The sequence below is a fragment of the Ochotona curzoniae genome, unplaced genomic scaffold (assembly GCF_017591425.1).
Source record: "Ochotona curzoniae isolate NIBS_2020 unplaced genomic scaffold, NIBS_Ocur_1.0 patch81, whole genome shotgun sequence".
Lineage (NCBI taxonomy): Eukaryota > Metazoa > Chordata > Mammalia > Lagomorpha > Ochotonidae > Ochotona > Ochotona curzoniae.
The window spans coordinates 167,536-194,634 of record NW_024467063.1 but is presented as its reverse complement, the minus strand read 5'-3'; the positions used below and the strand labels follow the sequence as shown (position 1 = coordinate 194,634).

Genomic DNA, 27,099 nt, shown 5'->3' with positions numbered 1-27,099 from the left:
TCTTTTCCTTGGAAAGTCAGATTTACAAAGAGGAGAGAGAAGAAAGATCTCCCATTTGCTGGCTCACTCCCCAAGAGGACACATCGGTCAGAGCCAGAAACCAGGAGCTTCCTCTGGGTCTCCCATGCAGATGCAGGGTCCCAAGGTTTTGGGCCATCCTCAACTGCTTTTCCAGGCCACAAGCAGGAACCTGAAAGGGAAGTGGAGCAGCCAGAATACGAACTAGTGCCCATACGAGATCTTAGCTCTTGCAAGGCGAGGACTTAAGCCATGAGACTACTGTACTGGACCTAAAATAAAGTATTTTAAAATGTCAACTAAAGGGGCCCAGCACAGTGGCATAGCGACTAAAGTCCTTGCCTTGAATGCGCTGGGATCCCATATGGGCTCCAGTTCTAATCCAAACAGCTCCACTTCCCAGGATGGCCCAAGGCTTTGGGACCCTGCACCCGTGTGGGAGACCCGGGAGAGACTCCTGGCTTCAGATCGGCATAGTACTGACCGTTGCGCTCACTTGGGGAGTGAATCATCGGATGGAAGATCTTCCTCTCTGTCTCTCCTCTCTGTATATCTGCCTTTCCAATAAAAAAAACAAAAAACAAAAAACAAAACAAAACAAAAAAAACATTGTATCCTTACAGGCCCTCAAATCAGCAATACAACCTCAGGTGGCCATTTCAACTCCTTGCAGACAAATTATTTAGGTCCACTAGCTAGAAAACTTCTGTTTTGGCTGATTACACAGAATCCCCAAAACACAAAAAATGTTCCAATGGGGCCTTCAAATAGTAAGAAAAGTAATCTTCTATGTCAAAATAAACAAATCTACCAAAGAGTCCAACCAGAAAGAAGAGAAAATAATAACAATTACCTTTAAAGACAGCTCTCAGGAATGCTCCAACATTTCTTCCTTTCACTGCTTGATTCTGAAGATGATTAGTCAACTGCAATCAAAGAAACAAAGAAACTTCATGTCTCTGGCAACAGCTCCTCTACTACAACAATCTAAACACTCGTAGGAAAAGCACTCAAATGCTGCATTCAGGCCCAAAGTGCTAAATATCAAAAATGCTGGATAAAGGAAGACCTTCCGGGGGCACAATGGCTCAACTGGCTAATTTTCCATCTCCAAGTACCAGCATGGGTGCTGACTGTGTCCCAGCTGCTCCACTTCCCATCCAGCTCCCTGCTTGTGGCTTGGGAAAGCAGTCAAGGACGGCCCAAAGCCTTGGGACCTTGCACCCATATGGGAGACCTGAAGAAGTTCCTGGATCCTGGCTTCAGATTGGCTCAGCTCTGGTCCTCATGGCCACTTGGGTAGTGAATCATTGGACAGAAGATCTTCCTCTCTATCTTTCTTCCTCTCTATATATCTGACTTACCAATAAAAATAAAATAAATTGAGGTTAAGCCGACTCCACTCACTGTTACTAATTCAGCAGATCTAATGCAGAGCTCAGAACCACCACTCTGAAGTCAAACAGGGAATGCAGGGGTACTAATAAACAAGCCAAAGGAGTTCAGTCAACAAAGCTCAATGGAAATGGATGAAACTATCCAGCAAGACAAGGAAAAAAGAGAAGCATTAACACTCAACAAAGGTCAGTAACATAGAGGGATACTCAGAAAATCTTAGACTAACAAAACAGTGAATTTTCAGTGTTTCCATAACAATTCCTGGCCTTATTTTTTATATGAATTTTACAATATCTAGGTAAACAAAATAATCCACTGAAATTGTTACAAGCATTGCATTAAACATTAACAATTTACCTCAGGAGAAATATACACCTGGATCATGCTGGAACTCTCTAACTGAAAACAACCAATAACTTATAGTTGGGAGAGAGAAAAAGGCTGGCCAAGTGACCTGGCAGGCTAATCCTCTGCCTATAGAGCTGGCATCCCCTATGGGCACTAGTTCATGTCCCAGCTGCTCCAATTCAGCTCTCTGCTAGTGGCTGGAAAAGCAGCACAAAACGGTCCAAGCCCTTGGGGCCCTGCACCCACCTGGGAGACCTGGAAGAAACCCCTGGCTCGCAGCTTTCGACTGGCCCAGCTCCAATGAGCAAATGCAGCCATTTGGGGAGTGAACCAGTGGATAAATCACTCTCTTTCTCTGTAATTCTTTCAAGCAAAAATAAATTAATCTTAAAAAAAAAGGCAGTACTATTTATTTGAAAGGCAGTTACACAGAGACAGAGAGAGGGGGAATAAGACATCTTTTACCTATGAATTCATTTCCTAAATCCTTGCAATGGCCCAGGCCAGAGCCAGGCCAGAGCCAGGCCAGAGCCAGGCCAGAGCCAGGCCAGAGCCAGGCCAGAGCCAGGCCAGAGCCAGGGCCTGGAGCTCCACCCAGGTCTCCTGCCAGGATTTCAGACAGCCAAGTGCCCGGGGCCACCTCGTGCGGCTTAGACATGCACTAGCAGGAGCTGGATCCCAAGTGGACTCACAACACTGTTCATACGGGATGCTGGTGACACAGGCAAAGCCTTAACTCACTTTTCTATCATTTACAAGTGTTTCATAGTTATCTCACAGGGGTGTTGGGTATTTCTTAAGTTTATTCCTAGTTTAACTTTGTATCTACTATGAATAGGACTTTCTCATTCGCTGTGTAGGGTTTATCACAAACTAGATATTGAAAACTTGAGGTTTATCATAAGCCAAGAACACGCAGGGTGTGATGGTTTGTCTAGGAACCATTGCAATCTCCCCTTCAAGTCTCTCTCCCTTGTAAATTACAGAAGAAGGCCTCATCACCCCAAGGCTATATCCTCTCTCCCTTTGTTCAGCTTGCATATCCTGGTCTTTGTAAGAGGAGCTTTGTCACCCTGGTTTTGGGGGAAATAAGTCTGTGTGTTCTCAGACAATCCTAAAAGCATCATCCTAAAAGCATGGATTGCACAGTGCAGTTTAATAAAATCTTTCTCTGTTAAGCACCTTCTCCTTGTCTGTTTGATCAATCCTGACAACTGTGATCTTATAATTGGTTATCACATTGCAATGAAGTTAATGATTCCTTGATGAATTCTTGCCTAGAGATGATATTATCACTGACTCTCCAGGGTTTTCCAGGTATACAATACTGTCATCTACAAAGAGAGATTATTTTGCATCTTCTTTTTCAATTCATAAGCCTCTGATAGTTCTTCCTAGCTAGCAGACCAGGGCAACATTCAATGCCAGTGGGGAGAGTAGGCACCAGAGCTTTGTTCTATACTTAATGGAAATGCCTTTACGCTTTCATATTGAGATGCTAACTCTTGGATTCAATTTCATGTTTTATCACAGTATGGGAATAGTTATACATTTCTTTTTTTCAAACTTTAGGAATTGATCTTGAGTTTCATCAAATGCTTCCTCTGATCTATGAAGATAATCTTAGTGTTTATAGCAATAAGCTTTCCAATACTGAAAATTGTAAGTCAATGTGTTAAGCCTCACTTCATCATAGTATACGATTCTGTTTAACGTAGGGTTTTTTTTTTTTTAAAGACTATTTCATTTTTATTGGAAAGGCAGATATACAGAGAGGAGGAAAGAGAGAGAGGAAGACCTTCTGTCTGATGATTCACTCCCCAAGTGAACACAATGGCCGATGCTATGCCAATCTGAAGCCAGGAGCCAGGAACTTACTTCCTCCAGGTCTCCCACGCGGGTGCAGGGTCCCAAAGCTTTGGGGCCGTCCTTGACTGCTTTCCCAGGCCACAAGCAGGGAGCTAAATGGGAAGTGGAGCTGCCGGGATTAGAACCAGTGCCCATATGGGATCCTGGCGCATTCAAGGCGAGGTCTTTAGCCGCTAGGCCACGCCGCCAGGCCCGACTTTTGTTTTTTGTTAAAATGCTTCCAAATACTAACACTACTAAGTAACCTCATTATACTCACATCATCTCTGTTTAGGGTCTGTAGGAACTCCTGCAGTTTGTCTGCTGTTCTTTCTGCTGCAAGAGATAAAATTGTCTTTTCCATTTTTGTGCTCATCCGGGACCTGTAAGGAAAAAAATGTTGAAAAGGAAGATTTAGAATAGAGAAATTTAACTTGCTTCTTTGCCTTCTGTACTTTACTTGTCTTACTTGCTGAGAATAGCTGAATAGGATGTCTTTGGTAAATGATTAGGTTCAATTGGGATTCAGGATACAAAATTCAACAGTGGCCCTGAGATAAGTATCTCAGGAGGAATCAAGGTAAAATAGTGAGGAGCTGAAAAGTCCCTGACTTCTTGGAGGAGGCTCCAAAGGTCTGAAAAAAGTAAACTCGGTCTGAGAAAAGCAAACTCAAGGAAAATTGTGACAAAGAACTGAAAGAAACAGCAGTCTTATGATGTAATGGTCAGGAAAAAACAGCCCCTAACTTTATTGTTTTATGATTCTATTTGTACCTATTAGTAAGCTATTTTTCAAAATACTGTGCAAGTGATTTTGGCCTACAAAAGACAGGTGATGTAGCGACTTGGTACGGATGTGCCACCCTCCTGCGTGAGGAACTGGCCTCCGTCCCAGCGCGCTGGCATCTGAATAAATCCTCCTGCTTTTGCATCAAGCCTCGTCTTCGTTGATCATTGGGGAGACTCACTTTCTTGAGAGTTGGTAAGGCTGTCCTCACTTCACGCGGCCTTACAATGTCAGAGGTAGAAAAGATTCCAGAAGTTAGCAGCTTGATTCCCCACCCCCTTCTGTATCTATTAATCGCATGTCATATTTAATTTGGACTACATTAATTGGTATGACTGAGTGCATCATAACTAAAAATAATCCCGTGGCCTGTCCCTATTAGCATTCTATATTCTAATCAAGTGGCTTTACAACTTTTGTCCACATCTTTAAGAATAATTTTTTTTAGGGCAATTGTTAGAGTCCAGGATAAAGCCTCCTGGATGTCAGTGTCCAAGCTAGTCAACCCCCAGAGAAAAGAGTCTCGCTGTAATGCAAGCAGCAAACAGTTTATTGGGCCAGCATACTGGGGTCAGATGGTACTTGGGGCAAGCAGGCCAGCCGCCCAAGCAGCCCAAGACAGAAGATTATATAGGCCCTTTTGGGCTGAGAAATACATCAAAAGTAACAACCTTAGACATGTTAATTTTTAAAAAAGATTTATTTATTTATTGGAAAGTCAGATAGAGAGGAAGATCTTCTGTCCAATGATTCACTCTCCAAGTGAACACAATGGCCAGACCTGAGCCAATCTGAAGCCAGGAGCCAGGAACTTCTTCTGGGTCTCCCACAAGGGTGCAGGGTCCCAAAGCTTTGGGCCGTCCTTGACTGCTTTCCCAGGCCACAAGCAGGGAGCTGGATGGGAAGCAGGGCCACTGGGACTAGAACTGGCGCCCAGGGCATTCAAGGCGACATGCTGAGGGGCCCTAGACATGTTAATTTTTATGGCCTTCAGGGGCAGGCAGTCAGTTCCGTTCCCATTCCCATTATCTTTATTGCTCATCCCATTCTCACACCCTTATTTTCCTCCTGTTCCTGGGACTGGAGAAGAATTACGCCCTTGCCCCCAAGCAACTGGGTTCACAAAGTTGCAAGGCAGCAAAGAACAGATTTATCGCTAAAGCGGAATCCTCCCAAAGTCCAGGCGCCTCCTGGCCTAGCAAAGTAGCAGTTACTTCAGCACAAAGGAATCTCACACTGCCCAACAAAAACATTCCATTCTAGCATTCTAATATACTATCATTCTAACATAGCATTCTATTATTCTAACATTTTACCCACACTCTTAACACAATGTCTTCCACCTACTACTGAGAGCTGGCAGTGCTAATCCCAAAACATTTCTCCGATGTTTGCTTCCCTCTGTCTCCACCACTATTATTACTCCAAAGCCACAATCGTCTTTCACCTATTATAATAATTCCTAATTTGTTTCCCTCCACACAAATAACGTGATATTTCTGAACCAGAATCCAGGTAATACCAATGTACTCCCCTCCACCCCATCCTCATTTTAAATCCCCTCAAAATATTAAGGATTTTAAAAAGTGTTGCAGATCCAGCCCTTGCCTAACTCCCTTCATCATGCTCTACTCCAGCCACACTGCACTGCTTTTAGTTCAAATCTCTCATTCCCTCCTGCCACAATCTCTTACACATGATCTTGTTTTTTGGAACTTTTAAGCACTCCTTCTTGGACTCCCTGCTCCCTAATCCTGCTAATTCCTACAAATCCCTCCGTCCTCTAGGCTCATTCCACACTTCCTGAAAAGCTCAGCCTGGGTTACAGCTCGCTCCTGGTTACATCTTCCCAAGACAAGAGCAAACTGTGTCACACACTACCTCAATGCTTTGTAGGATTCAGAAAAACAGAATAAAAGACAAGGCTGTTCTGGTGCAATTTTTTGAAATTCACACATGGTGTTTTCTTAATACTTAACTTCTAATTGCTTTTTGACGCTCCCTCATATATAAAGATTGAGATCAACTGAACAAGAGAATATCACAATGGCAAATGTACATGCATCTATTGCTGGAACACCCAACTTATTAATAATCATGTAAGTATAATTGCTGTACCTGGGGGTGGGCTTCATTGTAATTCATGGTAATTACTCATGACTCTAACAGTGTCTCCAACCCTTTGCACAGTACCCAGCTCATGCTAGTTAACCTAACAAACACGAAACAAATCACGGGACCTTTATAACAGACAAGACACTGCACACAGCGGCAGCGTTTTATGTTCATTTCTTTGCTCGTCCAAACAACCCTGGGAAGAACTTTCGGGATCGCAAACTGAGGAATTTCCCCAAGGTTAGAAGGCTAAGAGGGCTGAAGCCAAGTCTATTCAGACCCCTGTCCAGCACCGGGCTAAGTGGACGCAAGCGGGGCACACCAACCAGAGGTCGGGGCCAGAAGAGGCAGCTTCCGAAGGGAACGGGCAGACACATTTGCTATTAAAAAAAATCATCCTAAAACCAGAGGTGGCATGCAGCTGACGACGAGGCACACCTCCCGAGCGCCCCAGGGACGCCAGAGTACCTCAGAACGCGGGAAACCGAAGGGCCCAAGGTTGTCTGCTCGTGAGGACGTGCACGCCGCGGTCTGCCCTCAGGCCGAGCACCGCGCTGCAGCTGCCGCAGGAGCCCCGGACGCGGCTTCACCCCGCGAACCTGGCCGCGAGCGTTCTCGAAGAACGCCGGCGCGGGGGTTCCTGCGAGGCCAAGGGCAGCGGCTTCCGAGGGCGTCCGCGCCTCGTCAACACACCCGCGGCCTTCTCCCGGAGCCCCAGCTTACCGCCCGGGGACGCCGACGCTCCGCCGCCAAGCTGCGCCACAAACTTCCAAAAAGCCCGCTCCGCCGCCCGACGCAGCCGCTTTCCCGCCAGCCCGAGCAGCCGGCCCGCCCCCTCGACGAACTTCCGCCCCCTCCGCGAACTTCCGCCCCCTCGGCGAACTTCCGCCCCCTCCGCGGACGCCGCCGGGATGTACCAGCAAGGCAGAGAAAGGAGGGGAGCCGCCCAAGTGCCCGGCTCGTCCACTCGGAGTCACAGGGACACGAGGCCTGTCCCTGAATGAGCATGTGCGGCGTGGCCTTGGCCCAAGTTCGGGACGCTTAGTTTTCTCTCAAGTCCTACAGTCGGAGTAGTGTCTGTAGCAGGGAACCGGGCCGGTGAAGACCCCCAAGTCCTCCAGTTGGAAGCGCCAGGAAGGCGTAGCGGGTTTCCTCACAGCTTCCGGTGCTAGGGGAAGTCACCGCTCCTGCGTTAGCGGGCTTTTCGCGAAGATCTGTGTTTATGTAACCCAGACGTTAAGCTCGTAACGTGCGAAAAGCAGGGAGTGCTCAGCAAATATTAAATGTGCAGCAAGAAGCAATGCAGGATGGTTTGCTGAGTCTCCTTCAGGCCCTTGAACAGCTGGGAGTGGGAAACCGGAGATTGCAAAACTTTGTTCGGGAGAGCAGTGAGGAACGGCTGCCGGGAGGGCGCTCGGGACTGCCGAGGGGAGCACGTTGTCCCCACGAGGTCCTGGGCTGATGGGCAGCTGGGGGTGGCGGGAGGGAGAAGGAGCGGGTGGGGGGCAATGCAGGGGCCCCGGGGTTGGGCTTGCCCCGTTTGGGTGTTGGGTGCGCATCCCTCTGGGCGTGGGGAGGCTAGTGAGCGGCTTTGCGGTGCACGCCTGGTCCTGGCTAAGTATTTTGTCCTCATACCATGTTCCTATTGAGAGAGGAGTTAGACTGGGTAGTAGGCAGTTAGGGTATTCTGGGTCCCCAAGTCATTTTCTCAAATATAAAATCCCCCACCATGTCTTAGATTCACCAGAGCACGTCTCTTCCAAGGGACAAGGATGCTATTACCATATCAATTACCCACCTGAAGTATTGGCCACTACCTCCGGCCATTGTGGGAGGACCTCAGGCTGATCTCTTTATCATTGGAAGGAGAGCAGGAAGAAGTGGTACACGTCTGCCCAAGGCCTGGAATGTCCTATGTCTGGCACCTCTGTGGCCTTTTGTCCCAAGGCCAGGTAGCATGGAAACCAGGAATTTTCTTTGTTCATGGAGAAACATCTTTGAGGGAAACCTTTAAAAGGTGCATTCCTCACCGTTGATACAAGTTCGGGGTCTTGTTTTCCTCCTCCCACTACGGAGGACTAGGGTCTTTTTTACTTTTCCTCCTGCCACTATGGCAGGGGGTGAGGGTCCTTTCTATCTCAAAACCCCCTCCCGTTGCTAGGACAGGAGTTTTCTCAGCTTTTCTAACAAATCTCGCTTTAAAACTAAACTGTGTCTGCACGAATATTCTTTCTTGCAAGACAAGAATTGAAGTTGCTGCCATACTGGGGGTCAAAAATCCTGCAACACTATCCCCAGTGTAACACCCTGTTACTTTGCTAAGACCAGCAGCTGAGGGAGACAGTGATTGGCAGGGGAAGTTGAGGGATTTTGGAGGAGACACCAGAACAAGTGTAAAGCACATGGGATGGGGGGGCGGGGTGCATACCCCCAGGATTCCTCGTACCCCAAGAGGAGTATGGCCGGAGGAAGGCGGGTGATGCTCCCTTCCATTCCAAGGTTGCCTGCTAGCCGAGTTCAAAGAGCACGCTATTGAGTATATCGATGAAAGAGCTGGAAGCAGGGTCCAAGGCGCCTGGATGTCAGTGGCGGTGGCGGATACCACAGCAGTCAAACATGAAGGCAGAGCGAGTGACTAGCTAAGAAAAAATGCAGTGTCCCAGTGCCAAGAGAACAGGCTCAAACACCATAATCCTGAGTGTTGAAATCTTAAAAGATCAAAATCCCCAGCACTAGAAATCCCAAAAATCAAGGCCTTGAAAGATTAAAATCCTTAATGTTAAAATCCTAAAAGCCCCAAATCCTGAAAACTACAATTCTCATGACTAGGGGTGGGAGTGGGAAAGGGTAATATAAGAGGGATAGAAGTTCTGGGGAAGAAATTGGCTGTGCATTACAATTATGAAGCTTTAGTTTTAAAAATTCCTCATTTATCTATGTTAGCATTCTTCTTAGCTGATGAATTGCCAGGGGGCTTTTACTGAATTAAGTCACGAGTGCCTGAAGTAGCCAGCAAAACAACTGAGTAGTTAAAAAATAATTGTGTGTGACTGGCTAAAAAGACATTCAGTGGTGGTCTTACTCAGTCACTGGTGTTGTTTTCATCAGAATCGTGTCTGTATATGAGCACCCAAGGAATAGATTTCTTCCCCATAGCCAAAATGACAGAACCATATCACAGAAAAGAGAAAGACCTGGCCCAGCGACGTGGCCTAGCAGCTAAAGTCCTCGCCTTGAACATGCCAGGATCCCATATGGGCACTGGTTCTAATCCCAGCAGCTTCACTTCCCATCCAGCTCCCTACTTGTGGCCTGGGAAAGCAGTCAAGGACAGCCCAAAGCTTTGGGACCCTGCACCCGTGTGGGAGACCTGGAAGAAGTTCCTGGATCCTGGCTTCGGATTGGCATAGCATCGGCCGTTGCGCTCACTTGGGGAGTGAATCATCGGACAGAAGATCTTCCTCTTTGTCTCTCCTCCTCTCTGTATATCTGACTTTCCAATAAAATAACTAAATCTTTTTTTTTAAAAAAAGAAAGAAAGCTTAATGGGGGTGCTCATATCAGTGTCTCTATCAGAAGAACTTTTCTGGAAGATTTATTTGAAGAGACAGATTTCACCCACTGGTTCACTCCCCAGGTGGCGGGACTGTCAGGATTAGAACTGGTGCCCACATGGGATCCTGGCCCATTCAAGGTAAGGACTTTAGCTGCTAGGCCATGGCACCAGGCCCAATGATCCCATTATAACTCAGTGTCTATAAGGAGCCTCTGTCCAAATACAGCCAAATTCTAGGGATTGAACAGGAGCATGTGAATTTAGCCTGGGGAAAGGCTCAGTAGACCAAGAATATCATCTTACAGATGAAGCAACCCAGGGCTAAGAGAGTCAATGGTTTGAAGCAGGTTGGTCTAGGCCCAGGACTGTTAAGAGACCTTGCCTCTGTCCCTGCCGCCGGGATTAGAACTGGCACCCATATGGGATCCTGGTGCATGCAAGGCGAGGATCTTAGCCGCTAGGCTACTGTGCCAGGACCCTGGAAACAGTTTCTAACATAACATGACCCAGCTCATGCAGATACCATGGCTTCACGCTACACTTTGAATAGTAGCAAGATTTGGATTACGATTCTGTCCATGGAGAGTTAGAATATGAAGCACTCATGTCACCTAAAAAGTTCCAATCATCACGCAAAGAAATTGAAAACGTGAAATTAATATATTTTAACCCAGTGTATCCAAAACACTATCATTTCAGAAGCTTAAGCCATATAGAAATCATCCAACATACTTTCATTCTTTGCACTCTCTTCAACATTTAGTAAGCATTTTCTGATGAAGGGATCTTCAGAGTGTTCCCAGCTGCGGAATCGGTGCCGGAGGCTGGCAAGATGCCCATGTCCCACATCAGAGAGCCTGGGTTCATTTCTCAGCTTCCGTTCCTCACTCGTGCCAATGCAGACCCTGTGTTCATTCATGTTGGAGACTGGATTGAGTGTTGGCTCCTGGATCCAGCCTCTATCCAGCTGTGGCTGTTCAGGCATCTGGGGAGTGAGAAGTAGTTGGGAACTCTCTCTTCTCCACTTCTCTCTTCTCCACTCCATATATATATATATGTAAAAATCATAATAAATAATTAGCATTTTTTTCTTAGCAGAAATTATCATAAAAGTTGATGTTGAAAAATATGATGAAAACACATACTTAAGATATCCCAAACTTAGTAAACTTGAATTCAGTATCAGTTTTTTTTAATGTATTGATATATATATATATTAAGATTTATTTTATATTCATTACAAAGTCAGATATATAAAGAGAGGAGAAACAGAGAGGAAGATCTTCCACCCAATGATTTACTGTAAGTGAGCGCAATGGCCGGTGCTGCACCGATCTGGAGCCAGGATCCAGGAACTTCTTCCAGGTCCCAATGCTTTGGGCCGTCCTTGACTGCTTTCCCAGGCCACAAACAGGGAGCTGGATGGGAAGTGGAGCTGCCGGGATTAGAACCAGCATCCTTATGGGATCCTGGCACGTTCAAGGCGAGGACTTTTAGCTGCTAGGCCACGCCGCCGGGCCCAGTATCAGTTTTTATATTAACATTCTATCAAAGAAAAGTTCAGTTCTTGGATCAAATCGTTCCCATTCCAAGTGCTGAAAAAGCTACATGTGCCCGAGGCTACTGTGTAGGACAGACAGGACTGGGGAGAATGAAAGGAAGGGTCCTAGGTGCCAGAGAGAACTTGAGAAACAAACAGCCAAGAGTTACAAGCAGCCAGAGCAGGGGCCCTGGGAAGGGACTGTTGGCAGGGAAGGGCCTCAGGGCACTTGGAGCACCTAGCATCTAAATGCCTGGCAGGAAAGGGCCTCAGGGCACTCAGGGGCACCTAGCATCTAAATGCCAGCCACTGCAGCCTGCTCAAGGGGAGAGTGTGCAGAGGCAGGATGCCCTTCATCAGGGTCCATCTCATAGCCTAGGCCATCCGGAGAGGGTATGCGAGGTAAAGAAATCCCATACCTGTGCAATAGGAACAGGTAGAAAAGCCAGACGGGACCCCTTTCTCTCTTTTTTTAAGATTTATTTATTTGGGGGCCTGGCATGGTGGCCTAGTGGCTAAAGTCCTGGTCTTGTACGCACCGGAATCCCATATGGGAGCCGGTTCTAATCCCAGCAGGCCCCACTTCCCATCCAGCTCCCTGCTTGGCCTTGGGAGAACAATTGAGGACGGCCCAAAGCCTTTGGATCCTGCATCCACGTGAGAGACCCAGAAGAAGCTCCTAGCTCCTGGCTTCGGATCAATGCAGCTCCAGCCGTTGCGGCCAATAGGGGAGTGAATCACTGGACGGAAGATCTTCCTCTCTGTCTCTCCTGTCTTTATTGGAAAGGCAGATCTGTGCAACTGATTTTATTTATAAAAATAAAAGAAATATTTTAAAAAATGATTGATTTATTTTGGCGCCTGGCACAGTAGCCTAGCTACCTCTCCTGGGTCTCCCATGCGGGTGCAGGGTCTCAAGGCCTTGGGCTGGCCTCTACTGCTTTTCCAGGCCACAAGCAGGGAGCTGGATGGGAAGTGGAGCAGCCAGGACAGGAACCAGTGCCCATACGGGATCCCAGCCCGTGCAAGGCAAAGACTTTAACCACTAGGCTAACATGCTGGCATGAGTTTCTAAGCAAATAGTGAAAACAAGGAACTTCTTGCCTTGGGAATCCTGGAAAGAATGTGCTACTCCCATCTCCATCCCTGTGGAATATTAGAGCTGAGGCTTAGGGCTGCACCTGCAGGGAGCCTGGGGGCTTTCAGCCAGAGCCTATTGATTCTGCACATGAGGAACTGAGGGTACCAATGGGCTTGTTTTCCAGTGTTAGGAGCCAGGCCCCTGGGCTGAGCACCTCACTGACATCTGTGTCCAGTCACGCCATGAGCCTGGCCCCGGAGTTACCTCCACTTCTCAGAGGAGAAAACGGAGATGCTAAGTGGTGAGCAACCCCTAGCAGCCAGAAAGGGCTGGGGCTGGGATCTACAAGGGGGCAGTCTGGCACGGTCTGACCACTGGATGATGGGTCCGCATGCCTTGTCCTCCGCCCTCCTCTGGCTCTGTCTTTACCAGTGACCTTGCCGGACAGCCACATTTCCTCCTGGAGTGAGAAGTGGGGCGGCAGCCCTGCGGACTGGGGAGACGTGGGCAATGGACTGAGTGCGGGGAGCAGCCGTTATATCTTCAGTCAGGTTTGCAGTCCCCTTCTTCTCTTTGCACACTTTGCCCTGGAGCCAGGGTACTCACTCTGCTGGGATTTGCAAAAAAAAAAAGAGTGCAGAGAGGGGGGACTGGAGCTGGCCCAGCTCCCACGACCGGCCGGCTTCCACACGGCTGAACAGGAATTCTGGGCAGGAGCACACAAAGGAGAGCTTTGATGCACCTCCTGCCAGGCGCTGGCTGTTCCCCTCTGCCTGCTGGTGCTCTGCCTGCCCCGCTCTGGGCCTCCGGGGAATCTGATTTAGCAGGAGGCTGTGGGCAGTGAGTAGCTCCTTGTGACAAAGTAATCCCAACCGGCTGACTGAACCTGCCCCCCAGGAAAGGCACCTCCAGAGCCCCAGCACGATTCAGGCACCCGGTGGCTCCAAGGAGGAGCTGCTGACCCGGCAGGTGAGTCAGTATCCAGCAACCTGCCTGGACCAGAGAACCCAGTCCTGGGGTGAGGAATCAAGGGAGGTCCGGGGAGGCCCCATCCCAGCCCCAGGTTGGCCCTGACCAATCTTGGCCAGTTTAGCAAACGTGTGAATTTCAGGTGAGCAACAGGTACTTTTTGAGTGTAATATGTCCCAAATTTGGCATGGAACAAAGCATTTGTTGTTCACTTAACATTCATACGTACTCGGGTGTCCTGCGTTCCTTCTGACAACCTTGACCGGCAGCGAACAGCCTGGGCCTGATGTGAGAGGTGAGTTTTCACTCATTTCTTCATTAATTAGTGCTTTTAAAAAAAAACCATAGTTAACAGCTTGGGCACGTGTAGAAATCAGTTGCCATACTTGCTTTAGCTCTGTGCTTTAAAGATGTGAGATCATGTCCTGCTGTTCACTTTACCGGCCAAGGGTATCCTGCTCTGTCCCGCCTGCCCGGGCTCCTTGGACTTGCCAGTCCTGTTTGGGAAACAGCTGAGAGATGGCACGGCAGCACTTCAGGCTGGCCCTCTATATCCAGCAGCCAGAGATGGTCGTGGCTTAGGTTTGGTTCTCAAGGATGAATCAGCCCCTGTAGCCTCCCTGTCCTCTTGGGGGCTGCGCAGTGGGAAGGGTGGGAAACAGGCAACCCTCAGACATGCTTGGGGAAGCTCCGGGTCTCTTTGTAGAGTCAGAATGATCAGTATGATGCTAAGAAAGGGAAGGGAGCCATTTTCCAGCGAGATATTGTGCCTGGTGCATTACAGGAATTACATGGTCGGCATGACAATTCTTTTTGGTAGGTGCTATTATTATGTTTCATTACCTGACAGACGCTGAAGCCCAGACACGTTTGATAATTTGCCTAAGGTCCGATAGCTAGTGAGGGATTGAGCCTAACTCCAACCCAGGTCCCTCTGACTTTTAAGATTTTGATGATGTCTGTTGTTGTTGGGACTTTGCTTGGAGATGTCTTAGCTCCAGGTGTCAGACTTGGTAGGGTGGGTATTTGGCATAGCACTTGACACCACCCAATTTCAGAATACCTGGGTTCAAGTTCTGGCTTCACTTCTGATTCCAGCTTCCTGCTAATGCAGACCCTGGGGGCAGCAGTGACGGCTCAGTTGCTTGAGTCCCTTCCACAGCTGTAGATGACACAGATGGAGCTCCAGGCTCCTGGCTTCAGTCTGGCCCACTGCTGGCTATTGCAGGCATTTGGGGGAGTGAACCGGTAGGCGAGAGATCTCACTGTGTTTTTGCCTTTCTAAACAAGCAAGCACACAAGTTTGAACAAACAGGTGTGATGTCAGGCATAGGTTCAAGTCCTAGCTGTGCCACTTCTATGGGTAGGTGACACAACTGAACAAAAGGACCCACAGGTACTAGAAACGTTTCGGCAGGAGTGGAGACAGTCCAGAAACAGAACAGCAGGAAGACGTATGAGTGACCAGATTGTCACTGCAGGCTGTCATGGCCAAGCATCGCCTATGTGTACAATAATCATATCCCATAATATTTTTAAAAGATGTATTTATTTATTTGAAAGGCAAAGTGACAGAAAGACAGAGACAGCAAGACAGAGACTGAGGTTTACCCAGTGGTTCATCCCTGAAATGACCACCACAGTCATATCTGGGGCCAGGCTAAAACCAGAACGAGCAACTGCATCTGGGTCACCCATTCAGCTGGCAGGGGCAGAAGCACTTGCGCCATTTTCTGCTGGTGTTTTTGTTTGTTTGTTTTTTTTTTCCAGTGCAGCAGCAGGAGGCTGGATAGGAAATGGAGCAGCCAGAACTAGAACTGGCACTCCAATATGGGACACTGGTGTTGCAAGTGGCAGCTTAAACTGTTACACCACATTTTTGCTCTGGATTTTATCAGCTTCCTACCTCATTTTATAGGAGACAACCAGGACTCCTGATCATTCACACAGCCTGCACGTGGAAGCTGCCAGGTCCGACTTTTGAGCTGATACGAAGTCGCAACTTGGGTTTGAGTCTTGATCCTCAGCTGTTTTGGGTTGTACTATCCTGGACAAATCGCTTCTCCCTTGGCCCTGCTTCCTCTTAATGTGAAATAGACAAAAAAAAAATACCAATAATTCCATTTGAGATGATGGAGTTGAAAATACCTAGTGTGGCACAGAGCCTAGAACACATACCCACTGTCTTGGTTACATAACGGTCACCAACATGCCTGAGGATGAAAGTACTGGGGAAAGAGCTGCCCCCTGGGCTGGGAGCTGGGGGAAGTGGCCACAGAAGGGGCAGGGGGCTGACATCTCCTGCAGTGGTTACCTAATTGAGCATGGAGTCTGATTCTGGGCTTTTTCTCAGTTGAGGTTTGAGGGATTTGTGTGTCCCTTCTCAAAGCAAGTTTGCCAAGGGTAGCTCAGACCCATCTTCTCCAGAGCCACCAGGGGGCGCTCCCTGGGAACCAGTCGTGACCTCCAGACAGCATCACAAGGTGGTGGGGGTGGAAGGATGGGACCGCACCTGCCTTTCAAACAAATGCCCCTGGTGGTTCTGAGCCAGCCGATACAACTCCAGAATGGTGTCTCTAACACCCTGACTTCCTAGGTCAGGACCGCGGGGGAGGCCAGGAGTGAGAACACAGAGTCTTTCTTTGGAGGACTGAGTCTCCCAGAGGCAGTATGTCAGAGGGGGTGAGTACTCCAACCTCCACCTTTCTGCTTTCTTCTCGCCCTCCTATTGCTTCTCCATCATCCACACCTTGACAACCTCCCAGTGGGCTCTGACCTTGGGCAGAAGTGCTAGGTGCACTGAGCCAGCCATTGGCTATGCTCCCTTATACTGGTGGGGGACAGGGATGGGTTCTCACTTCTTCCTAACCCCTTTCTGCCCAGGTGGGCACGTTCCGCATGGTCCCAGAAGAGGAGCAGGAGCTCAGGGCTCAACTGGAGCAGCTCACAACCAAGGACCATGGGCCTGTCTTTGGCCCATGCAGCCAGCTGCCCCGCCACACCTTGCAGAAGGTGAGGCAGGCAGAGATGCAGGGAGGGGCAGCTTTGGGAGCTGATACAGGGTGAAGGTGGGTGGGGTGGGGTGGGGAGGACCATCACAGAGTACCCCAGCCTGTAGAGGGTGTAGCCCCAGTTTTCCAGGTCAACCTGTTCATCCTGGACACCTGGAAAGTCAGGGCTCCATTGGATGGACACCTAGGCCAGCCTAATCTGTGACTGCAATCTGGGGTTTCTGGATTAGGGACCATCCTGGAGTCAGATGTGGAGAACATTGGCTTCAACGTGGCCCTGGAGTATAGGGTCCTGCTGCTGCCCCCACTGGACAGGCAAAAGGCCCAAGTTCCAGCTTCCCCCACTCTGGGTCTCGCTTTCCGAACCTAGGAATACAGCGTTAAACTAGCTCAGCGATGACCAGACTGTATTCTGTGGATTGAGGGGTAGGGGTCGGGGATAAGAGGTAGCTGAGCTGGGCAACCCAATGGAAGGAGGCACTGGCTCCCCCTCCTTTTGCTCTCACCCTCAGGCTGTCTTCTCAGGTGAGTCCTTCCGGCCCAGCCAAGGGGAGGAAAGTGAGGTTCGGAGGCAGGAGGCAGACTGCCATCTGCTGGGGGCTCTTTTTGTTTTGTTTTTCCTTTTGAAAGGATCTGAGTGAGGTTTGAGACAGCAGAATGAGGTAGTTAAAAGTGGAGCAGTACGGACCAGTGTGCAGTGCAGTGGGTAAAGCCTTTGGCCTGCAGTGCCCACATCCCATATGAGCGCTGGTTTGTGTCCCAGCTGCTCCACTTCTGATCCAGCTCCTGCTGATGGCTTAGGAAAAGCAGCACAATTGCTTGGGCCCTTGCTGCCCATGTGGGAGACCTGGAGTGGACCAGTGGATAAAAGATTGTGCTCTCTCTACCCCTCTCCCCGCCTCTTTCTTTGTAACTTTTGCAAATGAATAAGTAATCTTAAAGAAAAATTGTGGTCACCATAGAAATGTCTAGGTGATCCTGGATAAGAATACGTTCGCATCCGAGCCTCAGTCTACTCATCTGAGAGATGGGGAGAATACCCACCATGCTGGGTTGTGGCACAGATTGAAAACCAAGGTCACAGACTGCCGCTGGGATGCTGGCATCTGATGTCAGAGTGCCTGAGACTGCCTGAGATGGACACCCACCTCTGCTTCAGGTCCAGCATTCCCACTGATGCACCTGCGAGGCAGTAGATGATGGATCCACATAGCTGAGTTTCTGCCACCCAGGAGGGACACTAGGTTAGAGCTTCTGGCTCCTGGCTTCAGCCTGGCTCAGCTCTGGCTGTTGTAGGAAAATAGGGAATGAATCAATGGATGGAAAGCTTTCTCTCCTCTCTTCTTTCTCTGTCACTGTTGTTTACAAGTATAAAAAAACAAACAAATAAATCTTAAACAAAAATAAAAGAAAAACAAAAAGATAATGGATTCACAGGACTTAGCAGGATGCTGAATAAGGGCTAACCGGAGGCCATTCCAGTGAGACAGACACCCTCTTCCCCTCATTCTGCCAACGCCACCAGGATGGGCAGTTCGACCTAATTTTCTCCAAACACAGCAACCTGTTGTGCTGCCAGTGCAGGCACTGCGCTTGCGGGCAGGAGGGCAGCTGTGGTCCCTAGCTGTGGTCACGCGCGGCCCTCCAGGCCAGCGCGACTCTGGTGTACAGGAAGCTCATTGCCAAGTTTCTTTTCCTCCTCTGCATCTACACCCTGCCTTGCGCCAGGCCAAGGACGAACTAAACGAGAAGGAGGAGACCCGGGACGAGGCCGTGCGAGAGCTGCGAGAACTGATGCAGGCGCAGGCGGCCACTGGCGACGAGCTGGCTGTGGCGGTGGCCGACAGGATGCGAGAACGCGACAGCGCCTTCCTCCTGCGCTTCATCCGCGCGCGCAAATTCAACGTGGGCCGCGCTTACGAGCTCCTCAAAGGTGAGGGGTGCAGCTCCGGACAGGAGGTAAGGGCGGGAGAAGAATCCGCCTCCATGGGACTGCAAGACCCTCGCTCTCAGCCTCCTCTCCTTACCGGTAACATGATGCCTGGGAACAATGGGCTTTCAGTGCTGGCAGTGAACCGATGAACGAATGAGCCTGACTGACACCACCCGGGTTCTGGCGCTCTAGCCCCTCTCTCCCAGCCTTGGGACTCAGTGAGTGTATGGCCGAGGGGAGCATTTCCTTTCTGGCCTTCCCCTGCAGGGCTGCAAGGAGCCGTGTGGGGCACCTGGGTCACTGCGGGTCCCAAAGCTCGTGGCCGTGGCACTGGGGATGATGGGAACAGCTCTAGCTGTCAGTCCTGGGGTCAGTAACAGAATACTGACACCCTCTCCTTCCCCTCCCCTAGTCCCCAGTCCTCTTGGAATTTACGCTCTCACAGTGGAAATAACATGAATAAAGCAGACAGAATAAAATAAAACATGCAGTGTTCCCTGGTGATGAGGGAAAGAGAACAGCGGAGAAGGGCACATGTCCAGGATGGAACAGCTGACACCACAGCTAGAGTGGGCATGAAAGCCATAACCCAGAGGCCACTCTTAGCAGGAGAAAGGTGAAGGGTGAGATTTGCCTGGAGGACTCCATACAGGGAGGAGTTGGCATGGCTTCTTCCTGGTACATGCTGGCACAGCCTGCTGGCATCCCCTGGCACACACTGCTGGAACACCTGCTCTGGGCCCAAACTTCCCAGGTACTTAAGATGTGGTGAGGGAGGCAGCCTGCAGGGGTGAGGAACTGCTCAGAAAAGGGATGGCTGGGCTTGTGGGGCAGCAGGTGGTGCTGTGGCCATGAAGGGCCTCAGACCCGCCTGGGGTTTGTATTTGATTCAGGAGTTCCTTCTAGTCCTACCCACACCCTCACTATACCAAGATTTCTTGTCTTCATGAGAAAGAAAATAAGTAGCAATCACCTTCATATTTAGGTCTAGATCTGGTGTTTGCACAGTTTACAGTGATGGCCACAGCTTGAATCTTCTGACTGACTCATGATTTGGTGAAATGGGCTGTTGTCATCATGATTTGGTGAAATGGGCTGTTGTCAGACCTGGGAGGATGCTGTCAGTCTCCCCCCAGACTGTGTGTGGAGGAGCCAGGCAGGGGTCCAGGTCTCTGCCTCCCGCTCTGGGCCACTTCAGAAGGTGCACAAGGCAAGGAGGGCCTGGTACCCTAAGGGGCTCCTCACGTCTCCCACCTGTAGGTTACGTGAACTTCCGGCTGCAGTACCCCGAGCTCTTCGACAGCCTGTCCCCAGAGGCCGTTCGCTGTACCATTGAGGCTGGCTACCCCGGTGTCCTCTCAAGCCGGGACAAGTATGGCCGAGTGGTCATGCTCTTCAATATTGAGAACTGGCACTGTGAGGAAATCACCTTCGATGAGGTCAGTGACAGCTTCCCTGGCCTTCTCCCTTGTCCCCTCACCCCCAGCCTTTGTGGGACTCTCGGTCTTGGCTCCCAGAGGGAGAGGTCTGTAGAGGACAGGGCAGGTACCTGCTGCACAGACTTTGCAGGGATGCTCTGGAGCAGCTGGGAAGACTTTGCAAGCCACTTCTATGAGGCTGTCCTTGGATCCCTATCCGATGCCAAGTGGGGCAACGGCTGTGGGCCATGAACTGGGGGCAGTGCTGTCAAAAGCAGAAAGGGATTGCTGTGCTATGGGGCTGGAAGAGATCTGCAGGGCGCGCCTTCCAACCTGCTGAGCAGCCGAGCTCTTTTCACTTGGCGCTAAGGTGTTAGATTTTGCTTGAGAGAGCTCTTGAGAAAGCCGTCTAGATTGGGGCATCAGAGTTTGTCTTTGGAGAGCTCCAGCTTGTGTCATGAGCCGTAAAAGGATTTTTTACATAAAAAAAAAAAAACCAAAAACCTCATTTTGGAAAATGCTATGTAGTTGCCCTAACACATTTTATTGAAATGTGCATTGTTTCTCAATGACTCGAGATGCAATCTTCATCATATTCTATGTGAAGGTCTTCAAGAAGTTTGTGGAAAATGCATATTATGTTTATCTATCTATCTATCTATATATATATGTAGATATATATCTATATATAACTATGCATGGGTTTCAAAATTTTGCACCAAAATAAACTTATCCTTTATTATGTTTATGTATTTATTTGAGAAGCTGAGAGACAGGCAGAGAGAGACAGTTGAGAGAGTTTTTCATTCTGTGATGATAGGAAGGGGCTGCAGTTGGGGCAGGGCTAGTGGAAGCTGGGAGCTCGCTCCAGATCTGCCATGTGGGTGACAGGGACTCCCTGAGCCTTCACCTGTTGCCTCCCAGGGTCTGTGTCCACAGAAGACTGGAATTGGGAGAAGCTGGGAATCGAACCCAGGCATTCTGATCTGCGATGGAGGCATTAACTGGCATCATTAACTGCTAAACAAATGGTTGCCTTTGAGTTTATCTTTTAATTCCATTTTCTATGCATTTGTGGAAGTATTCTTGTATTTTTATATGTGCTTGAGTCTGTTTCTGGGCTTTTTACTCTGTTCTATAATTCCTTTATTCTATTTGTACTCCATAACACACTGTTTGAAATTGTAATATGTTTAATGTTGATTAGGTTTAGTTATATCCTTGTTGCTCAGAGTTTTGGGGGGACCTTTCCAAGCTATTCTTCCCAACTCCAAGTTTTTATTAATTTGTTTGAAAGGAAAGAGAGAGATATCTTCCATCTGCTGGTTCACTCTCCAGAGGGCCACAAAAACCAGGGCTGGACAAAGCTAAAGACAGGAAACTAGAATTCTGTAAGCATCCTCAGCTTGTTCCAAGTATATTTGTATTTCCCATTAAATGAGGTAATAGCTTTAGCACAAATACTTCTTTTTTATTTATTTATTTTTTTATTGGAAAGTCAGATTTACAAAGAGAAGGAAAGACAGAGAGAAAGATATTCCATCCACTGGTTCACTTCCCAAGTGGCCACAATGGCTGGAACTGAGCTGATCTGAAGCCAGGAGCTTCTTCTGGGTTTCTCCATGTGGATACAGGGGCACAAGGACTTGAGCTATCCTCCACTGCCTTCCCAGGCCATTGTCTGAGAGCTGGATGGGAAGGTGGGGCAGCTGGGATATAAACTGGCACCCATATGTGATCCCAGTGCATGCAAGGCAAGGACTTCAGCCACTAGGCTATCACACCGAGCCTTCCACTGATCTTTCTTTCTTTCTTTCTTTCTTTCTTTCTTTCTTTCTTTCTTTCTTTCTTTCTTTCTTTCTTTCTTTCTTTCTTTCTCTTTCTTTCTTTCCTTCCTTTCTTTCTTTCTTTCTTTCTTTCTTTCTTTCTTTCTTTCTTTCTTTCTTTCTTTCTTTCTTTCTTTCTTTCTTTCTTTCTTTTTAAAGACTTATTTGTTTTTATTGCAAAGTCAGATATACAGAGAGGAGAGACAGAGAGGAAGAGCTTCTGGCGATGATTCACTCCCTAAGTGACTGCAATGGTTGGTGCTGCACCGATCCAAAGCCAGGAGCCAGGAAACTTCCTCCAGGTCTTCCATGCAGTTGCAGGGTGCTAAGTAAGGCTTTGGGCTGTCCTCGACTGCTTTCCCAGGCCACAAGCAGGGAGCTGGGTGGAAAGTAGAGCTGCCAGGATTAGAACTGGCACCTATATGGGAGGACTTTAGGCACTAGGCCACTGTGCCAGTCCCAGCACTTCTTTAAGGAAGAGATTTAAGTACAGGAGTATATGTGTATATATACTCTGAAATATATATATATTTTCTTTCCTAACTACTATTCACTTATTTTAGAAAATATCAGGAGGTCACACATTTAAAACCATCTATCACCCAGAGATGTGTATCAGTGATATCTTCTAATCTTTGTCTTTTATTAAAATATTTTGTTTTACTTATTTATTTGAAAAGCAGAGTGACAGAAAATGCAAGAGTAAGGTGAGAAAGAGAAGAGAAATTTCTATCTGCTGATTCCATCCCCTAGTGGCCACAGCAGCCAGGGCTGGGCCACGCCAAAGCCAGGAGTCAGAAAGTCCATGAATGGCTCTCACGTGGATGGCAGGGGCTCAAACACTCGGGTAGTATAGCCGGGACTTGAACTAGCACTCTTACAGAATGCTGGTGTCTTGAGTTGTAGTTTAATCCACTGTGCTTCACACATGTTATGCACACCCCCATATTTATTTTAAAACAATGGATTCATACTACATGTTACTATACCTGTATCATTAGTCTTTTGTATCATTAAAAAATAATTTTAGGAGGTGGCCTGTGGCTTGGTGCTTAAGACACGTGTGTCCCATATCAGAGTTCAATTCCTGGCTGTGACCAGCTTTACGCCAGTGGACCCTGAGAGAAGCAATGGTGGCTCATGTGGTTGGGTTTCTGCCAACCTGATGTGATACCTGGATTGAGTTCCTGGTTCCCGGCTTTGGGGTAGCCCAGCCCCAACTGTTGTGGGCATTTGAGGGAGTGAACCAGATACTGGGATTTCTTTCTATCTCTCAAACAAATAAATAAAATTTTAAAATAATCTTTATTATTTTTTTCATATTCAGTGAGCATTTCAGACATTGTGAGCTAATATGTAATCATTGCACATATTTAGGAATAATATTTTAATTCTGGGTCAGTTTTAATTGCTCCAAGGAATTCCATTGCCGGAGTCCAGCTCCAGCTGAGTTCCGAACTCGCAAAGGGTGCGTGGATGAGGCGCAAAGAAGAAAGAAAGACAGACCACTAGGATTTCATCATAATGGACAATGCACAAAAGCTGTCCCCTTTATTTATACAAAATCAGTCAAAACTCTGGCTCAGAATTTTTACTTTTTACGTCATGGTCAAGTGGGTGTTTCTAAAGATAACTCTGCCATTTGTTTCACCTAAGGCTAGGATGTTATCCACCTGGCACCTGGCTAGGAAAAAGTTCTCAATAGATGGTGCATATCAATCAGTAACACATTCCTACCACAATTCTCATTCTACAGCTTGGTCTTGAGACAGTCAAGGAAGGAAGAACTTCACAGGAGGGACCTAAAAGATCAAAGAAAGAGGGAAAGAATAGATTCCACTACACCTGAAGACAGAACACCCTTGATTAGCATAGGATCAAAAGGGGAGTTAGCACCCTTGATTAGCATATTGCCACAGGATGCAGCCATAACAGCAATAACAGCTTTTTGGCTAAAAAAAAAAAAAAAATGGTAACAGCAACATCAGCTTCTAAGCTCCTATTGATATTTAACAGTAACTCCGCAGAGGCAGACAATGCCTAAATAGATTACAGAAATCTCAATGGGGTTGTCTGGTGTCCATGCAAAGGGAGGCAGAGCTGCATTCAGGTGGTCCTAGAGACATCCGCCAAACAACCAGAAGTTCCTTGCAGCCCTGCCTGCAATGGAACAGTACTCTTCACACCTTCCTGTCTTCCACACCCATCACACGGACCCCAGCATTCCATGGCATAAACATTCCGTGATTTCACCAGTTCTTTTTATTTAGATGGGTCCCACCTTTATTGGGCTGGGTTGGGGGTATGGTGTGGTGTTTGTGATGTCCTCATCCCATATCAGATGCAAGTTTGAGTCTCAGATGCTCCATCGCAGATCCAGCTTCCTGTTAATGTGCCTGGAAAGGCAGTGGGAGGTGACGGGTGATTGGGCTGCTGCTACCCACGTGATAGATGCGATGGAGTTCACCCTGGCCCAAATCTGACTGTTGCAGGCATTTGGGAAGTGAGCCAGCAGGTGGGAAGTCTCGTTTCGTCTCTCTCTGCCACTGTGTCTTTCAAATAAATAAGCTAATATTTTTTAAAATATCTTGAACTTTGGTACTGGGAAAAAATTCTTCCATCTAACTGTGGATATGACAGTTCAGGTTATTTTCTAGGTCTACTTTCTCAAACGCAGAACATCCCAGATGGAAACCTTTGGCAAATTAAACTGAGTAGCTCGCTCCTAAAGACCTGGAGCCTGGGATCTCTTTTGGGTTGGAATTTACATCCAGTTCACTCTGTGCTTGAGATCTTGCAGGCATATTGCTTCATCCTGGAGAAGCTGCTGGAGAATGAGGAAACCCAAATTAATGGTTTCTGCATCATCGAGAATTTCAAGGGCTTCACCATGCAGCAGGCTGCGGGGCTCCGGCCTGCGGACCTCAGGAAGATGGTGGACATGCTCCAGGTGAGGCCTGGGAACTGGTCCTGGCTGGACCTCCCAGGGGGGTGAGGACACTGCAAGGCAGGCTGGCAAGGACATGAGAAGAGGCCCCTTTGTGCCACAAAGAGCAGAGTCAACTACATTTGCAACCACAGACACTTGCAAAGTGATCAACACTTTGGCAAGTTTGACTCCTTGCAAATCTTCTCTCAGTGACTCCTTGTTCCCTTTTACAAACCTGAGAACCGAGGCAGCAATCGAAGTGACTCTCAAGGTCACAGTGATAGAGTGGCAGAGGCTCGGCTTGCCCCTACCTGTGCCCATCTACAAGCTCGTGTTCTCCGTCCGTAGCTGTCATGCCACTTCTGTCTTTGAATGAGGATGAGGAAGGGATAGCATCCCGTCACTGGCAGCTCACTCCTCCTAAGGGGCCTTCAAAAACCTAGCAGAAGAGGCAGGCATTGGGTTTAGTGATTAAAATTCCTGAATCCCACTTTGGGGTGCATGGGTATGAGTCCCAGCCCTGGCTCCCACTTCCAGCATCCTTCTAATGCTCCTGGGAAGGTAGCAGATGATGGGCCAAGTGCCTGGGCCCCTGCTCCGGAGTGGGAGACCCAGCTGGAGCCCCTGACTCCTGCTTAGGCCTGACTCAGTCCTGGCTGTTGCATCTGTTGGAGGAGAGAACCAGCAAACAGAAGATCTTTGTCCTTCTCTCTTTCCTGCTGTCTCTGTCACCCTAACTTTTAAATAAACAAATAAATAAATAATAATAATAAATAAATAAAAATTAAGTTCATGGAAAAGTAAAATTATGAAAAAAACCCCTATGTATGAAATTTAATGTTTAAATTGGGAAGGGGATAAGGGAAATACCAGGAGTCTATGCAGCTGTATCATAAAATGATGATGATGATGATGATAATAATAATAATAAAAAAGAATTTCCATTTTCAAAGTGAAAAAAAAAATAGAAAAAAAGTAACTTAAACGTTTGGACCAAAATAGACTTTAATTCCATTTTCCATGAATGCTTTGAAGTGTGCTGTGTATTCTGATGTGTCAGGAGTCCTTTCTTACCCTGCTCCTTGGAAATCTGGGGATGGGGTGGGACAGGTGCATGGGAGGGGCTGACAGTAGTTCCCAGTGGTCTCCAACTAACAGTTTCCAATGAACTCCACAGACCAGTGGATTTGAAAAAGCCCAATCACCAAAAAAAAATTAGCAAGGTTGCTGTTTTGCTTCTTCGCCTAATTCTGGGGCTCATTGCCTCTGCAGGGGCAGAGTTGAGTGGTGGCCCTTCTGGGGCTTCCCACTTGCAGTGTGGGTGCCACTGGGGAAGGGACGGGATCGGGGATGGAAAGAGGAGGCCACTGGGAGTCTCTCTGCCAATGCAGGATTCCTTCCCGGCCCGGTTCAAAGCCATCCACTTCATCCATCAACCATGGTACTTCACCACCACCTACAACGTGGTCAAGCCCTTCCTGAAGAGCAAGCTGCTGGAGAGGGTGAGTGTGGGGCCTGTTGTGGAAGGATGTGATGAAGAGAGGAGGCCAGCGGGCTGAGGGCCCCACCGTCTGCACCCTGGTCCTGAACCACCCAACCCTGATGGCACAGCCTGCAGGGCCCTGCAGAAGGACCTCATGGTGCGGGGGAGGGCTTGTTCCCTGTCCTTGGCTGGAGCCCCCTCCCACTCAGCTGTCTCCTCACTGCCCTGCAGGTCTTTGTCCATGGAGATGACCTGTCTGGCTTCTTCCAGGAGATTGATGAGAACATCCTGCCGGCCGACTTTGGGGGCACCCAGCCCAAGTACGATGGCAAGGCTGTTGCTGAGCAGCTCTTCGGCCCCCGGGCCCCAGCTGAGAACACGGCCCTCTGAGGATGACTGGGCCAGGTCCCTGGGCCCTCTCAGCTGTCCTGGGGCCCAGGTTGGGCAGCGAGCTGCCTGAGGAGACTCCCAGACCTCCTTAAGCTCCTCCCTCGCTTGGGGGGGGAGGCAGTAGAGCAGAATTCCCAGGGGGCAGTTATAGTTTCACCTGTCCCTGAGTCTGTAGGACGGTAACTGGTATGCACTTGAATTTCCAATCAGACTTTTCAGTGATTTCATTTCTAACAGATGCTTGCTACTTTAGGATCTGTGATAATAGGCAAGGGGCCTGGGGTGAAAGTCCTGCCCCAACACAATAAAAAAGAAATAAAGGAGGGGGGGGTGAAAATCCCAATGACTTGATTCAGCTGACACACTGATCTTGGCACCTGCAGACAGATCGGGGTTTTCCACACCGAATTTCAGGTGGAAGCAGCTTTGCAGCAGCTTCCTATCAGGTG

General features: G+C 48.4%; 2 protein-coding genes across 4 annotated transcripts in view; one reads left to right on the top strand and one right to left on the bottom strand.

Moving 5' to 3' along the window:
• The window catches only part of LOC121168251 (Fanconi anemia group I protein-like), a 57,844-nt gene extending 53,854 nt beyond the window's left edge, over positions 1-3,990 (bottom strand). For all 3 annotated transcript variants that reach the window (XM_040998164.1, XM_040998163.1, XM_040998165.1), the window contains exons 1-2: positions 3,893-3,990; positions 872-944 (exon numbers count right to left, since the gene is read on the bottom strand). In XM_040998164.1, the coding sequence (XP_040854098.1) occupies positions 872-944; positions 3,893-3,988 (169 nt within the window). In that variant the 5' untranslated portion in view covers positions 3,989-3,990. The remainder of the gene's footprint in view (positions 1-871; positions 945-3,892) is intronic.
• Positions 3,991-16,330: 12,340 nt separating this feature from the next.
• Positions 16,331-26,650, top strand: LOC121168263 (retinaldehyde-binding protein 1). Its single transcript, XM_040998185.1, has 7 exons — positions 16,331-16,342; positions 16,544-16,672; positions 18,400-18,604; positions 19,865-20,043; positions 24,640-24,798; positions 26,169-26,279; positions 26,492-26,650. Exons 1-7 carry the CDS (start codon positions 16,331-16,333, stop codon positions 26,648-26,650), a joined length of 954 nt encoding a protein of 317 aa, XP_040854119.1.
• Positions 26,651-27,099: the final 449 nt, after the last annotated feature.

Bases quoted from the DNA above. Each gene is read 5' to 3' on its own strand.
- LOC121168263 (XM_040998185.1), top strand. The intron at 16,673-18,399 runs GTGAGGCAGGCA...GCCTTGCGCCAG, and splicing joins CCCGCCACACCTTGCAGAAG to GCCAAGGACGAACTAAACGA. The intron at 26,280-26,491 runs GTGAGTGTGGGG...ACTGCCCTGCAG, and splicing joins AGAGCAAGCTGCTGGAGAGG to GTCTTTGTCCATGGAGATGA.